This window comes from Phoenix dactylifera, chromosome 8, assembly GCF_051530095.1.
Source record: "Phoenix dactylifera cultivar Ajwa chromosome 8, Ajwa_hap1_PhDact_Kaust_v1.1, whole genome shotgun sequence".
NCBI classification, from domain to species: Eukaryota; Viridiplantae; Streptophyta; class Magnoliopsida; order Arecales; family Arecaceae; genus Phoenix; species Phoenix dactylifera.
In genome coordinates this window covers 3,318,581-3,334,701 of record NC_143197.1, presented here as the reverse complement: position 1 = coordinate 3,334,701, position 16,121 = coordinate 3,318,581, and the positions used below count along the sequence as shown (strand labels likewise).

The following is a 16,121-nucleotide window of genomic DNA, read 5'->3' as shown; positions in this document are numbered from 1 at the left end:
TTGAAATTTGTCCTTTCTCTTGAGTCTTACTATGCTTTTACTTATGGCATTATATTTTTAATTTTCTTTCGTTGTTTTCTCTTTTTACATTTTTATCCATTTTATGATTATTATTATTTTTACTAATATATGTTTTTTCACTTTATTTTGTTGTGTTATGGTTCTCATGTTTGTTCTAATTTACCATCTTTAGTTCTATTTCTATTTTTGGCTGTTTGTTTAAATACACTGTTTGTGTATTTATTTACTACCGTATGTAGCGGTAGGCCTGATAGAATTGAAAGCCCCAGTCCATAAGCTCTGTTCCCAAAACTCCCTAAAACCTCCTCTCCATCTCTCTTGCTTTCTTTTATCTTCCGGTCTGCGCTAGCGGAGAATGACTCCAAGGAGAGTGAGAGCACAGACGAAAGGAGGAAGCTTTTCAGCGGAGAGAAGATGCCGAGGTAGGCCTCGCCAGCTTCTTGATTTCCATTCTGCTTCCTTTAAAGCTTGTTAGATCCGTCCAAGAACGCAATACGATTCTAAGTTCTTCCTTTCTTTGCTTCCTTTTTATCGTTATAATGTGATTTGGCGTAATGTTTCTTCTTGCCGCTTGTTCTAATGTGATTCTTGATGTGTTTAACTTCACGCGGATCGATTAAGAATTGGAGAGGTGTAAGCTTTATCATCTGGCATCGTCTCCGTTTATAGGTTTTGCATTATATGCGCATTTCTTCATTTCTTTTGGTTAATCCATAAAATAATGCTGATGGTTTCTTTTGATGCCGTTCCAATTTGATTCTTTATATGCTTCATTGGTATAAATTTTTGCTTTTCATTCATTACATTCCGAAGGACCTTTTAATGTTGGAGTTTCTTGTGCTTGTTTTGTGCCAAATTTTACTGTTCTTCCATGCCAAAAATCCTGATTTCTTTTCTCCTTCTTTTAAAGGTTAGGTTCCTACACAGCGCAATGAGATGCCGAATTCTCATTTACCTTTGCTTCTTTTGATCATTCTCATGTCAAGATTATCGTAATAACCCTAAGAACTCAAGATTCCGTAAACCCTCTGCATCTTCCTAAATAACCCCTGTTTACAGTCTTGGAGGCCCTGCCGATGCTGGAAAACTCCAACAAGGGCAAGAGAAAAAGCAAGAAGACAAAGAGAGCAGACGACGGGAAGAAGCTTCTGCCTGTAGAGGAGGTCGAGGTATACATCGCCCATCACGTCGTGATTCCAAGGTCCAGTATCCTAATTTCTGTTTCTGTTTCTGTTTCTGTTTTTTTTTTTTTTCAAAGCTTAGGTTGTTAGCCATGATACAAAGTGGTTCGGCACTCTCATTTCCATTGCTTTTATATGCTTCTGGTGTTGCCTTCTACTTGCTGCTTAACATATCTCCAGCTACAACATTATTTTGCTTCATCTCCTAGTTATCCTTTTTTTGCCATTTATTGATTTATTTGTTAATTAGATGCCCATGGTTTTGGTGCAATTAATTGTCTTGCAAATATATTAGAGACGGAGTTGTGATCAATTTGTCTTTCACTGCCTCTGTTTATGTTTTTTTTTTGGTTGTGGAGAATTTATGGGCTTCGGATTAATCACTTTGATTTTGATCTTATATTAATGAGGAAATTCTTTTGGATTCATAATCCATACCACTTTGATTATTTCAATGAAATCTTATTTTGTGGTCACCATATGCTTCAATGGTATAAAACTTTTGTTTTTTTTATTAAATCTAAAGAACCTTCTGAACTGTTATGTATTTAATTCATGCAAAACTCATTTGCTTTCAGATCCTGGTTCTTGAAAGTGTGTTTGCTGAAAAAACACAGCTATTTAACACCAGTTTAAATGATCTAATGCTTTGATGATCGCCATCTTGCTATTTGTGACCTCTACTTATGATTTTTTCTTTCTTTAGGTGCTACATTTTGGAGTAAGGGTCTTGTGGGTCTTGGCATTTGGGTGTAGTCATTGGTTGTGGTGAATACTCTCGTCTTGTGGAATACACTAATCTCTTGAATAAAGACCAGAGTTCAAAACTTGTGAAGTCCATCCCAGTATCAACTGTTGTACAAGGAACATCAAGGCTAGTTGTCAAATTTCACTGTAGCCCAACAAGACCTTTGCCACCTTGACTCCAAGTATCTGAGTTCTGAGATCAATTATGGGTTATGTGTCGATGCCTTAGCTGATCATGCCTGGTTGGGAAGGTGTAGTTTTTGATTGCAAGGTACTGAAGAGAGGATGATTTTCTTCCCAGACCAAGGAGACCAGAAGATGATCACCATTGACCAGCTGCATCTTACTCAAGTGTCAATCTGCATCTCTCTGTCTGTGATCTCTACATGCATTTGGTTACTTCTATTGGTGTTATATGAGGTTCAGTTGGTCATATAATCTTTGTTCAATTTCATGTTATGCTACATGGTCAACTTTAAATGCTCTTCCTCCCTAATCTGGCTCATGTAAAGATGCAAACTGTGCATCATGACTTCATTTATTTTGGACATAGCTACAGCATTACCAGCTGTTAGTACAAACCTCAGTAAGGATATCATGAGTGAAAAATATTTTCATGTACCTTGATTTGCATTATCAAATCTTCAGTTCCTTACAGAGAGTCAACAATGCCTGCATCCAACCAGCATCGACTAAGCCAGAGTAGCAATAGATTGGGATTCTTCTCTCATGGTAGAGCTGCAAATGGGTTGGATTTGTTGCTCAGCCAGAATAGGTAACTAGTTATTTGGTTACCCAATCTCGAGATTGGGTATTGAAGCATGCTGCTAACACCGAGGCTTTGATCGAGCAACGCAGGAGCAAACTTGGTCAGCTGGGCTGTCGTGCCGACTCAGTTATGCCGCTGGCCTTTCATCCAGATCTTGATGTTGTTTTCTTGCAGGTGGACTGGAAGATATACTCTTTTGATCTGGCCAGTGATGGTTTCAACGAGATTGGTGGTGAGAAAGGTCCAGATCCTGAGGGCGAGAGATACTTGGTACATCCCTACACAAATTGCTTTATAGATGTTTCCAAAGAATGGATTCCAACTCCTGGTTTTACTAAAATAATGTGCTAGATCCCTTGCAGATACTAAACTATGTGGTTGTCTCTTTGCTTTCACCCTATTTTTTTGGCGAAGGTAGAGTCCCTGGAAAGAATTTGAGTTCAAATAAGATTTGAAGGTTGTAAGCTGCAATTCCTTTTTTTTTTTTTGGTGACCATGAAGGCTGTAGGTTGTAATTCAGCTCCCTCTGTCTATAACAGGCACTGATTTTATCATGTTGTCGTATGGGATAAGAAATTAGAAGGCCTCTTAATTAAATATTTGTATATGTATGATGGCTATTTAAGTGCAGGCATTATCCTGTGACGGTCACCATTCTGCGAAATGGTATCTGTTTTTTGGCATTTGTATTGTTCATCCCACTAAAGTAATATTATAGATGTATGTTTTCAGTTTGTATACTTATTTAAAATATAATGTTCTATTTCTTCTCTATTGACACAAACATTCTACACTTTTTTATTTTTTTATCACTATCAGCTATATTATCTCTCAAGCCCGCATTGTAGGGCTCAGTTCAAGTAGGCACAGAGTGGTTCGGCTCATATACTGAACTAAATCTCCATATGGTCTCGATAAGGATGGTACAAATTAGTACAGCAAATTTAGTTGGTACCAGGCTTAGGCAAAGGGATGGGTGTGTTGGTGACTCTTAGTTAATCCTATTGCATTTGGCAGTGTTGGTTTTGGGTTACATGGATCTGATAGAATCGGTGCAAGTTATGTCCCGTGCATTTGTCTAGCAGTTAATATTTCAAAGATATTCTCTTCCCCTTTAGCTATGTAGGGGGATTTATCTGATGATATGAAATTTAAATGTGATTTATTGATGATAATTTTCTGCAGTGTATGTTCTTAGAACATGAAAGTAAGCAGGAATATGTATTAAAAGACTTTTGGCTGAAAAGGTAGCAACTTTTTCACATCAATCGTAAATATGGTGTCACACATTATTTCAGAGAGACATGGAAAGTGTTGTGAGAATTATCAAACATTCCCCAGCCACAAAATGTCGATGTGAATGGATCACTCTTTGGTAAAAATCTTTTGCGGTGAATCTTTTATAGTGGTCTGCAGCAACACTTTTGCTGCTGCCATTATGTATGTATGTATATATGTAAGTATATGTATGTGTGTGCATATATGTATATATGTATAACTAGTTAAATATCAAAATAGTGAGGAAGATGATGGTATTTTTGTAGTTGTCAACGAAATTTTCTTGATGTACGTGTCTACTGAGTACTAACAATTGGCTGCTGATTGTCAGTAGTAATAAAAAAGTTGCATCTTTTCTTGGAGTGGCATTTAGAGGAAGGCAACGGGCCGTGCCGGGCCGGCCAGGCCCAGGCCCCCCGGGCCCAAAGACTAAACGGGCCGTGCCCGTCCAGCACGGAAGGCCAGCCCGGCCCGGCCCCAGGCCCCTCTATTGGTGGGCCGGGCCGGGCACGGCCCGTAACGGGCGCAAACGGGCCGTGCCAGGCACGGCCCGCAACGTCTGGAGAGGGGGGAGGAAAATAGCCGTTTCCAACGGCTATTTTCGTGAAAATGACCCTTTTACCCCTCCCAACAGTCCAATAACGGCTGAATTGAGGGGTATTTTGGGAAAAAAAAATTTTGGGCTTCTATAAATAGCCCATTCCTCCCTCATTCTCACCACACCAAACCTCTCATTCTCTCCTTCTCTACTGCTATTATTTCTCTCTTCTAAAGTGCTCTTCTAGCAATTTAATTTTTAGTTTGTTCAAGTGCTACACAAGAGGAGGTTCCTGTTGAGAAGAGAAGGTCGCTTCTGTTGAGAGCACAAGAGGAAGCTCGGAATCTCGGCTCTGCCTCTGCCCTCCGACCCTCTACTCAATTCCTCCTTGCGGTTAGTTTTTATTTTTTGAATTAATCATAGATATGTCATCTTTTGAGGAAAGTCAGTTTGGCATTCATGTTTCTGAGGGAGAAGAAACTAATCCCCAACCTCCTGTTCCTAGTTCCTCTAGAACTGGTGAACCGAGTGAAGGTCAAACCTCTTCTCGTAAGAGGACTAGTACTGTATGGAATGAATTTGATAGAGTTATGGTTGAGGGAGTCTGGAAAGCTAAATGTAAAAAATGTGCCAAACTTTATAGTTGTAGTAGTAGTGGGGGAACAGGGCATTTAAAAAGACATCAAGAGAGTCATAGGATGCATGATTCTCATGCTCAAACTCAAAGTACCCTTAATATACAAGGGGGATTACTTGTAGGTAATTTTGCATATAATCATGAAAATCAAAGAAAAGCACTTGTAAAATGGATAGTTAAGGATGAATTACCTTTTAGTTTATGTGAATCTTTTAATTTTGAAGAATATGTTCAATTAAACCTACAACCTGCTTACAAAAGAACTAGTAGGCGTACATTTAGAAGAGTAGCTATGACCAATTTTTTAGCAATGAAACAAAATTTAATTGAAACACTTTCTACTTTAAATGTAAAAATTTCATTAACTTCTGATATTTGGTCAGCATCTGTAGGTAGTAATTGTTTTATTGCCATTACTGCTCATTATATTGATAATGATTGGCAATTAAATAAACGTATTCTTGCTTTTCGTGCTTTTGATTTTCCACATTCTGGGCAACAAATTTCAAATATAATTTATCAAACTGCATGTTCATATAATATTAATGATAAAATTATGTCTATTACTTTTGATAATGCATCTAATAATAATTCTGCTGTTGTATTATTAAAAGACTCATTGCATCCCATATTAGATGGAAATTTACTGCATATTAGATGTGCATGTCATATCTTAAATCTTTCTGTTCAAGCTGGCATGGGCATGATTCAAGATGTGATTTCAAAAATTAGAAATGCAGTTTCTTTTATTCATGCTTCTAGATCAAGACTTCAAGAATTTAAGGAATTATGCATAAATCATGGTAAATGTTTTAAAAAATTTAAACTTGATGTAATTACTCGTTGGAACTCCACATATAGCATGATACATGATGCATACCCATATAAAAATTTATTAAGTGCATATATTAATGATCGTGGATTAGGATTTACATTGACTGAAACTGATTGGAATAAAGGAAAAATTTTGGAAGATTTTTTGCTTAGTTTTTATAATGCTACCAATGTTCTTTCTGGTATTTATTACCCTACTTCATGTTCATTTTTACAACAAGCATATATAATTAGTCAAAAATTTGCAGAACATAGATATGATGATGTTTTAATGCCTATTATTGACCTAATGGAATCTAAATGGAATGAGTATTGGGACAGGATATGTCCTATGCATAACTTAGCTGCTGTATTTGATCCTAGAGTTAAATTAAATGGCGTGCTAATTTTACTTGATGCATACTCTGAAAATATGAATCAAGATGCTGAATCTGCTAAAGATGAGGTAAAAAAACTTCTTTATGATATTTATGCTATATATGATGAAAAAATTCGTGGATCTAGAACACAAATACAAACCTCTATTTCTCCTTCTAGTAGTTCTCGTTCGTCATCTATTTTTTCATTCATTGCATAGAGAAGACACACACATGCTTCAAGTTCCTCTTCATCTTCTTCATCTTTAAGTAGTGAACTAGAATTTTATTTACGAAATGATCTTCATTCTGCATATGATGAAAATCAAATAGAGAATCTAGATGTATTATCTTGGTGGAAGAGTGTTAGAAATCAATATCCTGTTATGTCTGCAATTGCACGCGATATTTTAGCTGTGCCGATGTCCACGGTAGCATCGGAATCCGCTTTTAGTGCAGGTCGGCGTGTTCTTGACGAAAAGAGAAGTAGGATGACGGGCGAAACGGTGGAGATGCTTCTCTGCTTCAAGGATTGGCTGGATGCTGAGGCAAGACTTCAAGATAAAGGTGGACATAATACAACATCCTCTGATGATGATGATACAAACACTACTGAAGACTGAAGACTGAAGACTGAAGAGTGAATACTGATTCACTGAATCACTGATGATTAGTAAGATTTCTTAATTTTTTATAATTGTACATTTTTATTGTATTCTGGAGGTCAGACCAAGGTCCAAACCTCGGCCCTTTCTTAGTTTCTTATTGTATTCTAGAGGTCAGACCAAGGTCCAAACCTCCCTTCATGTACCATTTTGATTTAAATTAATAAACTGGTAGGGGTCTATGCCAAACCCCCCACCATTAAGGTGGCTTTATATTCATAAATCATAAATTCTTAGTGTTCAATATTTATTAATTTATTAAAAAAATTTATGAAGCATTAATTTTTATCGGGCCGAGCCGGGCCCAGGCCCGGACCGTGCCGGGCCCGCGTGCCAGCCCGGCCCAGGCCCTTATGGGCCGTGCCGTGCTTGGCCCGCGGGCCGTGCCGTGCCATGCCAGGCACGGCCCGCTGGCCAGGACCCTCTAGCCCAGCACGGCCCTCTCAAAGGGGTCGTGCCAGGCACGGCCCGGCACTGTAGCTGGCGGGCCGTGCCAGGCACGGCCCGCTTCGTGCCGTGCCGTGCCGGGCCGTGGGCGGCCCGGCCCAGTGCCCATCTCTAGTGGCATTTAGTAATGCAAATGGGATTATTATGATGATCTTAGATTATAGATGATCCTTATCCCGGTATACTTAGATCTCCGATGATCTAAAATCACCACGTTATACTATGTTCCAATGATTAAAATTTTTTGAGTATCTGCAGATAATCTATTTAGTATTTTATAAAAATTTAAGATTACTAATCATATGATACTAAAACTACTCCTAATATATTGCATAAAAAATTATTTATTAATTATATAAAAAATATAATAATCAATATTACAGAATGAGCATTTTTGTTTATACATATAATACATTATTACTTTAATACTAATATTTATTTTGATTGGAAAAATAAGGCAAATAAAAGTAATATATTAAATAATCCCATAATATAAATATAAAATATAATAATATATTTCTATTATAATTTAAAATATATAATTAAAGAATAATGTGATAATAATATGATTAATAATATATTATAATATATGATATATCATGAATACTATACATGTAATATCAACATAATATCCCCGTGGTGTATTAATATACTATTTTTTCATTAGACTAAGGAGTATTTTTATCCTCAAATTTCAACCAAGATTACTGCCATAGGGTGATCTTGGATGCCCATCCTTAAATATGATTTTTTATTGCTGAGTTAGGCTGTGATTTGAAGAGTGGGATAATTTAGGACCAGTACTACCTAGAATCATTATAGTGCGACCAAAAGGGTTGATCTCATTATCTCCATCCATATCATTCTTGATTTTAGGATTATATCATCTTGTACAAAATGTCCTTTCTACGGTATGTCCAACATCTTTGCTTTCCTAAGAACTCCAAAAACTGAATAGCCTATGAAAAATATAGCAGGATCGGGTTGGATTTTTTATAGAAATTGGGTTTATTGGCCTGTCCAGTATATATATTGTTCTAAAGATCCATCTCAGTCTTAGCCTAAATCTAATCTGTAGGCTTATTGACATGTAAGAAGCCACAGAATTTTTGGACCGAGAAGGTATTAAACTAATATAGGCCTACCCAAATAAACTATCCACTCCATTAATGATAAATATTTTTAGCTAAAGTGCTACCGCATCTTGCGAGGCGGCTAGTGCGTGGATCAAAAATACCATGGCGTCTTCATGGAAATTTAGCGATGGGACACAAGCTACCACGACGTCTTCATGGAAATTTAGCGATGGCTGGAACTTGGAACATGATGATTGGTCGAGCTGGCGTGGCTAGCCTAAGTGGTGCAGTTACCGTCAAGTAATTTTACGGTCGAGCTGGCGGTCCTATCATGAGTTGACATGTCTGGCCACGCATACGTAACCATGGCCTACGTGTCATGAAAAGGAAAGGCATAATCACCTTATTATGGAAAATATATCCAAATACTCCCAGGCTGCTAACTTTAGGCTTTGCACTTTCCGTAGCTGCATCCATTTGTTTTATCGGCAACATTAGATTCCAGTCACTTCAAGAATCACGGCACAGCGCCGAGGAAGGATAATGCCAACTTATATAACGTTCGAACATCTATCTCTCACTTTCTAATGCTTTTCTCGTGCCCTTGCAGCTGTATTACTGGGCTGCATGTGAGGTGACTTGCAAGCGTGACAATGACCGTGGGCCATCAAAGCTCCGGCCTTTTGATTGAGAGCCAAGAAAATTCATAAGTTAATCAAAATTATGGTCACATACGTAAAGAATCTTGCATCTGTGGGTACTGAGTTTACTGCTTGATTGTTCCTTGATGACATACACGTTTACATGTGAAGGACGTCATTCAAGCATCATGCTTTCTCGAACATTATACCATGAGTGAATTTATGGAACTGTGAGCTTGCTTGAACATGTGACTACGGTGTACCATTTCTTTAGGAGGGATGGTCAAAGATTAGGTTTGGAAGAGGATTCGGGATAGACTGGCTTCGGGTCTGGTCATGTGCTAGAACTAGATGGTTTGAATTGGCTTTGAACCTAAAAATAAGGCTTGAATATATTTTGAGCCGGTCTCGAATTCATGCATGACCTAGCCTAGCCCGCATGTCCGGAAATTAAACCTAGAATTAGGCCCGAAGATGATTCAAAATCAGGCACAAATCTAGCTCAAGACCTGACCCAAAGCCTATACTCAACCGGGTTATATATAACGCTGAGATTCATCTCTCCCACCCCAAATTTTAGACAAAACTCTTGATTTTTGCACCCAATGTCTCCTTGAGTCTACCCTCAAAACCCTAACCCTAACCCATTTCCTCTCCCTGATTCCTCCCCTCAAACTCTAACGCCCTAGATCGACCCAATTTTTCAAGAGTTTACAAGAAGTGGGCCAACTTTCGGCATCCATAGAGAAATAGAGAAGTGAAGAGAAGGGGAGAAGCACCATCGGAGGCAAAGGCAGCGGGGAGAAGGAGGAGAGGAGTGGCAAGGGGAACTTGCCCTTGGTATCCCTAGTGACAGGGCAACTGTTCATGGTTGGGCTTAATGGGTGCTCTTCAGCAAGTTATTTCCTTACTATGTGCCATATCAGGGCTTGCTCGCTCCTCAACCACACAGCTGTTGCCTAACTCAAGGTGGTCCCAATGCAAATCATGCAGTCCTAGTTCCAATTCTTGAAAATCACTGGGTTGAGTCTCATCTTCAATGGATTGGTATAACCAGCAATTTCTCACTGCACTTACTGCCATGTTGTTCAATAAACTGGTCGGGGCAGAGCACCCACCAGCAGGGAGCCATCAGCGACGGTGACATTTAAATTAATGAATATGAACACAGCGGATCCACCACGTGTAGTCGTCCAATGTCTCACTAGGGATCAATGTCATAAGGACAACATGCTTCAAACAAGGGAAACACATAAAATATTTAAGTAGTACTAGTGCCAATAGAATTTAAGCATGTTTTAAATGCCAAAAGGAGGGTTATGAACGCAAGAAAAAATCAACAATGATGGAGAACTCCTTGGCTTTTGGACATCAACAGACTGATAAGGTTTTCTTTTGTATTTAAGATAGAGTATTTGATTATATATACATATATGTTATGTGTGGCTTATATTTAAATGATAGCTCTCCCTTCTATGTCTAATTCTTAGGACAGACTTGTTTGCGGATGATGTCGACTTTGTTACACCTAATATAATAATAGAAGCGAAACCCACTCTGATAAGTGAGGACTGAGGACGACGATTTTTTATGTGCAAGGAACAAATTCCAACCCAACTACTCTGTTCAGAGAAAGAATGAGAAATTGTGAGGAAACGGACAAGCTACTCCATGAGCTCGTACCCTTTGTCCCTTTCTCCCCTCGAGAATCCTCCTGATTTCCCCGTGGAGAGAGAGAGAAAGAAAAGAAAAAGAAAAAACCAACCGCGTGTCGCCGACGACCACCTACAGGGGACCCGTGTTTTGCTATATATGTCCAATCTAAGCGTGACAGGCAGGCAAGGAATGCTGATTGCTGTTTGTACTTAGACAGCTGATTCGGAGCCGTTCCGGCCTGATCAGCCGTTGAGGCTCGCGTTGGGCCTTTGTTTTATAAGTACAGGCCCGGGCCCACGAAAATATCAAATATGCGCGCGAACAGGCCAGCAGGACCGGACCTGGTCCACCGGCATATTCCCGCATCCGATAATGAAAGGAAACGGATCCTTAATTCGGAAAAGTTATAGCGCGCACCGCGTACACGGCCACGCTGGTGAACCCTACCAATCCCTGCGTGCCACGTGTGGGTTCCAGTCATCGCCCGCTCGTCTCCGTGCTTGGTGTCGTGCACCGGCGTGGCCGAGCACGCAGTTCTCCCATGTGGCCAAATACGTGGAACAAACGTAGCCTTATTTTAAAGTCGACGGCCCGAAATAGAACCACCTAATTCGACTAAGATCGCAAATAACCTGTGGGTGGGTCCCTGGACCCTGGTTCTGGTGAATGTCGCACAGGGTTTTAGGGTGGGTCGACATATTGGTATGCTTTTTAATGTGGCTGCTTTCCGAAATCGAATTGGTTTCAACCCCCGTCTTCTCCTCGGCCCCGGCCGTATATATCGAGCGCCTCCTTGCGGAGATCTCTGTTGCGACGCCGTTCCTCCGCCCCGAAGCCCTCTCGTCCTCGAGGCCGTGCCGCCGCCGGAGGAAAGGGGAAAAAATAAGAGAAAGCCCTGGTTCTCACAAGATACAATCCTTCTCGGTCTGCCTCTCGTAAGTTTCCCTTGCTTGTCTCTTCGATCGCCGTCGCTTTTGTTCGTTTCTTCTTCCTTTCCCTTTTTCCTTTTTATCACTCTTTATATGGTTTGATTCTTTGTTGATTCGGTCTATAGTAGTCTTGAATTAGTTTCTTTATTTTTGTGTGGCTTACTTTGTTGAATTATTTTCTTTCGGTTATGTTTTTTTTTTCTTTTTTTTTTCTGAAGTTTGATGTGTTTCACCTGTTATTATTATTATTCCCCCCTCTGGAGTTCTTTATGAGTAATCTATTCCTGTTAGGAATTGATCTTCCAATCTTGGAGGAGACAAGATTGCTTCTTTTGTTTCTGTTCTTATGATTCTTAAGACTTGCTTATGTTTTCATTGTTTTTCCTTGCTCTAGAGTTTCTTGTAATTTGACTTCAAGTTTTTGATGAGTAGATTACCTTATTCAAGGTCTCTGTAGAGATTTTTTGACATATTGCTTCGCCAATTGAGGTGGAAGGTTAATAGGAATCACTCTGCTATATTAGTTTTTTACTGAATTCGAGATGTATTACGGTAAAGGAAATGAAATAGTTCCGTTCCCATCGTTATGGTGGAATTTGAGGAAAGAATGGGATGGGCGCTTAGACCTCTCTTCTCGAGGCTTTATATGACTGCCACATTTTCCATAAGCTGTTTAAAGGCTCTATTTAGAGGTGGGACGGTAAGGAAAAGATTTTCAAGTCCGTTTTGATATCTGGAATTTGATTAAGGATTTTCCTTGTTTTTTGGCATGTTGTTATTTAGGGATCTTAACTAGTATAAAAGCTACATAGTGAGGAATGACAGATGATCCAGGCAATAAGGTGTCACCATCCTACTACTATAACTCTAGTTCTTGTCCCTTCCTAGATACCCCATCCAACTCTGTGTTTGGAATAGGGAGTTGATGGAAACCATTTTCTCAAGTAATGATTGAAGCTGGTGGGCTTATGGTAGGAAAGTATGTGGCAATTTGTTCTAGGGTAAGTCTAGAATTGAATGGTATTGGGTCGCAATTTGATGGGGAGGTTAAGGGTGTTTTGGTTGGGTATAGTTGGGGGACACTTTTGTTTTATTTTTCATCATGATGTTATGGGTTTGGCCATCTCTACTTTTTCGTACTTCCTGTCATCTTCTGTTTGTTTTTTTTTATATATATATACTCTTTTAGTGAGAAGGGCGTGACCCCTTTTACATGTACCTTTTTTTACACATTGCTCCCTACAAATGTCACCTTGCTTTGCAAAAAAGTGTTATAGCCGAAACAGTTTCTGCTTTCGATGATCATAGTCAAATCAGCGTTGGAAAGTTCAAGATAAATCAATCATTTTGATGTTTTGACAATTACATTAAAAAATTACAGCTGTATCCGGTAATAGAAGGATATTTTGCTCAACAGCCAAATGGCCTTATGACTTGGTTTTCTAGAATGATGGAATTAATAACTTTAATGTGAAGAAATTATTAACTTGTACAGAAGATCGTAATAATGTTGAAAAATAGGGTGTAAAGTGGTTTGTCTTGCTACAGAGGCAATGGAGCTATTCAAAACTATATTCTTCTATTATGTTGATTCTGTACTTCCAAAACATTGCAGAAAGATGGTAATAATGTCAGAATCCTGTATGGGTAAAACTTTGTTTTGAACTCTCGAATGCATATTTTGATTACATAGAATTTGATTGATCTTGCTGTGAAAAGGTTTACAATTGCAGACGACATCACATTTGTGTTAAAAAATTACAGTTCTTTCCAATAATAGAAGGATATTTTGCTCAATGGCCAAATGGCATGATGACTTGGTTTTCTAGAACGATGGAATTACTAACTTCAATGTGAAGAACAATGAAAACCAGTGGGACCAAACCGTGTAGATGTCTAGTTGACATTAGTGAGGTGATAGTTCTATATAGGCTACTATGATATCATTGCATTTTTAAGTACCTTCACTATATGTTGTACTGCATTCATTATTGTTGAATCAAACCAGCTTCCTCTAAATGGGTCAAGTTTCGTAGTTCAGCTAAATGTTAAGAGCCAAACTGATATGCCTTATCCACTATATTAGGTGTTGGATTAACTAGTTCTTGGTTACTTAGTTGAGAAATCAGTTATCTCTATTAATTTATTATTTGAATTAGAAGTTTATTTATCAAAGCTGCAAAAAAGTTGAGATGGTCAAGGAAGGGGTAGCATTAGTCTCGTGTGCATATTCAATGTTGATAAGTGTTTTTTGTCATCATGTTGGATACTACTTCTACCAAAGGGAAAAATTACACCTGGGTGACTGAATGTCTGAAAAAAGAAACCGAGGGACCTAGTAAGTTCAAACATCAGCATTGACCTGAAAAATGGGTACTGAAAAATTGAAAGTGATAAGCAGGATTTGACGCAGTGTGTATACAACGTGGATAGATACTGCTCATGCTATTGGTAAATGGGAACAAGGCTTTCCCTTAACCTCACCACATTGATCTCTAGGAATGTATCCATTTGCATTTTTTATCTTACCCATTTCATCTTATTTAGTTGCCTATAGGACTATAACCCTTTGATCTTACCCATTTTTCCGCATTGCTTGCTAGCAATAAAAGGATATATGATTTGATTTATCCTCATAGACGAAGATATAATCCTACACTTTCTTGCTGATTAGTTTAGCACTAATTATGGTTGTGCTTCATCTTATATGAATTCAGATGGAAACTTCAAATTCCCAGGCAACACAGATCATTGAAGTAAATGTGGACATGCCTGTGGGGTTGTCTGGTTTAGGTGGGTACAAGACTTGTGGAGGTGCTGCTTGTGATTTCTCTGATTCTAAAACCAGCTCAGAAGATGCCAAAGAGAGAGCTGCATCCATGAGGAAGCTTCTAGTTGCTGTTGTGCTCTGCATCGTATTTATGAGTGTAGAAGTTGTTGGAGGCATTAAAGCTAACAGCCTTGCAATCTTGACTGATGCTGCCCATCTCCTTTCAGATGTCGCAGCTTTTGCTATCTCCTTGTTCTCACTCTGGGCATCAGGATGGGAGGCAACGCCACGGCAATCATATGGTTTCTTCCGAATAGAGATACTTGGAGCACTGGTTTCTATTCAGATGATATGGCTTTTAGCTGGCATACTGGTCTATGAAGCTATTGCAAGAATTATTCATGACAGTGGGGAGGTACATGGCTTCCTAATGTTTGCTGTTTCAGCCTTTGGTTTGTTGGTTAACATTGTCATGGCTGTTGTGCTGGGTCATGATCATGGCCATGGTGGGCACAGCCATGGTCATGGTGGACACAGTCACAGTCATGGTGAGTCCGACCATGATCATTCTCACCATGAAGGCGACCACGACGACGACCATTCGGATTGTATAGAGCACAGACACAGCCATGGCATTAGTGTCACAACCCATCACCATCATTCGAGGGAGGACATACTCAAGGATGAGCAAGAACCACTCCTTAAACATTCAGAGGACTCCTTGGATGGGAATTCTGGTATCAAGGGAACTAGGAAGAAGAAGAACAAGAAGGAAAGGAACGTAAATGTCCACAGTGCTTATCTGCATGTGCTTGGAGACTCCATTCAAAGCATCGGAGTGATGATAGGAGGGGCTATCATATGGTACAAGCCTGAATGGAAGATCATTGATCTGATATGCACGCTCGTCTTCTCTGTTATAGTGCTGTTGACTACAATCAAGATGCTAAGGAACATATTGGAGGTCCTCATGGAGAGCACACCACGGGAGATTGATGCAACAAGGCTCGAGAAGGGGCTGTGTGAGATGGATGGCGTGGTTGCTGTTCATGAGCTGCATATATGGGCCATCACAGTGGGGAAGGTCCTGCTAGCTTGCCATGTAACAATCACACCAGATGCGGATGCTGATCGTGTACTCGACAACGTGATAGGATATATCAGGAGGGAGTATAACATCAGTCATGTAACCATTCAGATAGAGCGCCTGTAGTAGATCTGTTTTGTTAGAGATGAGTACCCGACGATAGTCGGCAGTTGCAATAAATTTATGTACTATTTGTGGTTTCATTGTGTTCAAAACTCAATTATTTTCTGCTTCAGCTGATCCTATGTGCATTTCTTTCATGGATGATATGGCAAAGCATCTGCAGACAATGGATGTTTAGACGGCGACTGCAGGAACGGTGGATCATCACCTCATGTTGAGAGTAGTGGCTGATGAGAATGTGGAGGTTCAGCCATGTTTGCTTGTCACTTGTCACATAACAAGCAGTAGTAGGGAACTCTGCGTTCAAATTTTGTACTTCCAACTCCTTCAGAGGCATCTGCTCCAAGTTTTGTTGCCTTGTTATGG

General features: G+C 39.4%; 1 protein-coding gene and 1 long non-coding RNA gene across 3 annotated transcripts; both read left to right on the top strand.

The window, feature by feature from the left end:
* The first annotated feature begins 269 nt into the window (after window positions 1-269).
* On the top strand, window positions 270-3,458 carry LOC103709460 (uncharacterized). 2 transcript variants are annotated; one of them, XR_015967776.2, is made up of 4 exons: window positions 270-443; window positions 1,081-1,222; window positions 1,909-2,724; window positions 2,808-3,458. It is a non-coding gene; the product is annotated as an uncharacterized LOC103709460 (long non-coding RNA). The 2 variants fall into 2 exon arrangements; XR_005510921.3 differs by having other exon boundaries at window positions 275-443; window positions 1,909-3,458.
* Window positions 3,459-11,593: 8,135 nt separating this feature from the next.
* Window positions 11,594-15,867, top strand: LOC103709465 (metal tolerance protein 1-like). The gene is made up of 2 exons (XM_008794812.6): window positions 11,594-11,781; window positions 14,493-15,867. The coding sequence occupies exon 2, from the start codon at window positions 14,493-14,495 to the stop codon at window positions 15,756-15,758; it is 1,266 nt and encodes a 421-aa protein (XP_008793034.4). The 5' UTR covers window positions 11,594-11,781; the 3' UTR covers window positions 15,759-15,867.
* Window positions 15,868-16,121: the final 254 nt, after the last annotated feature.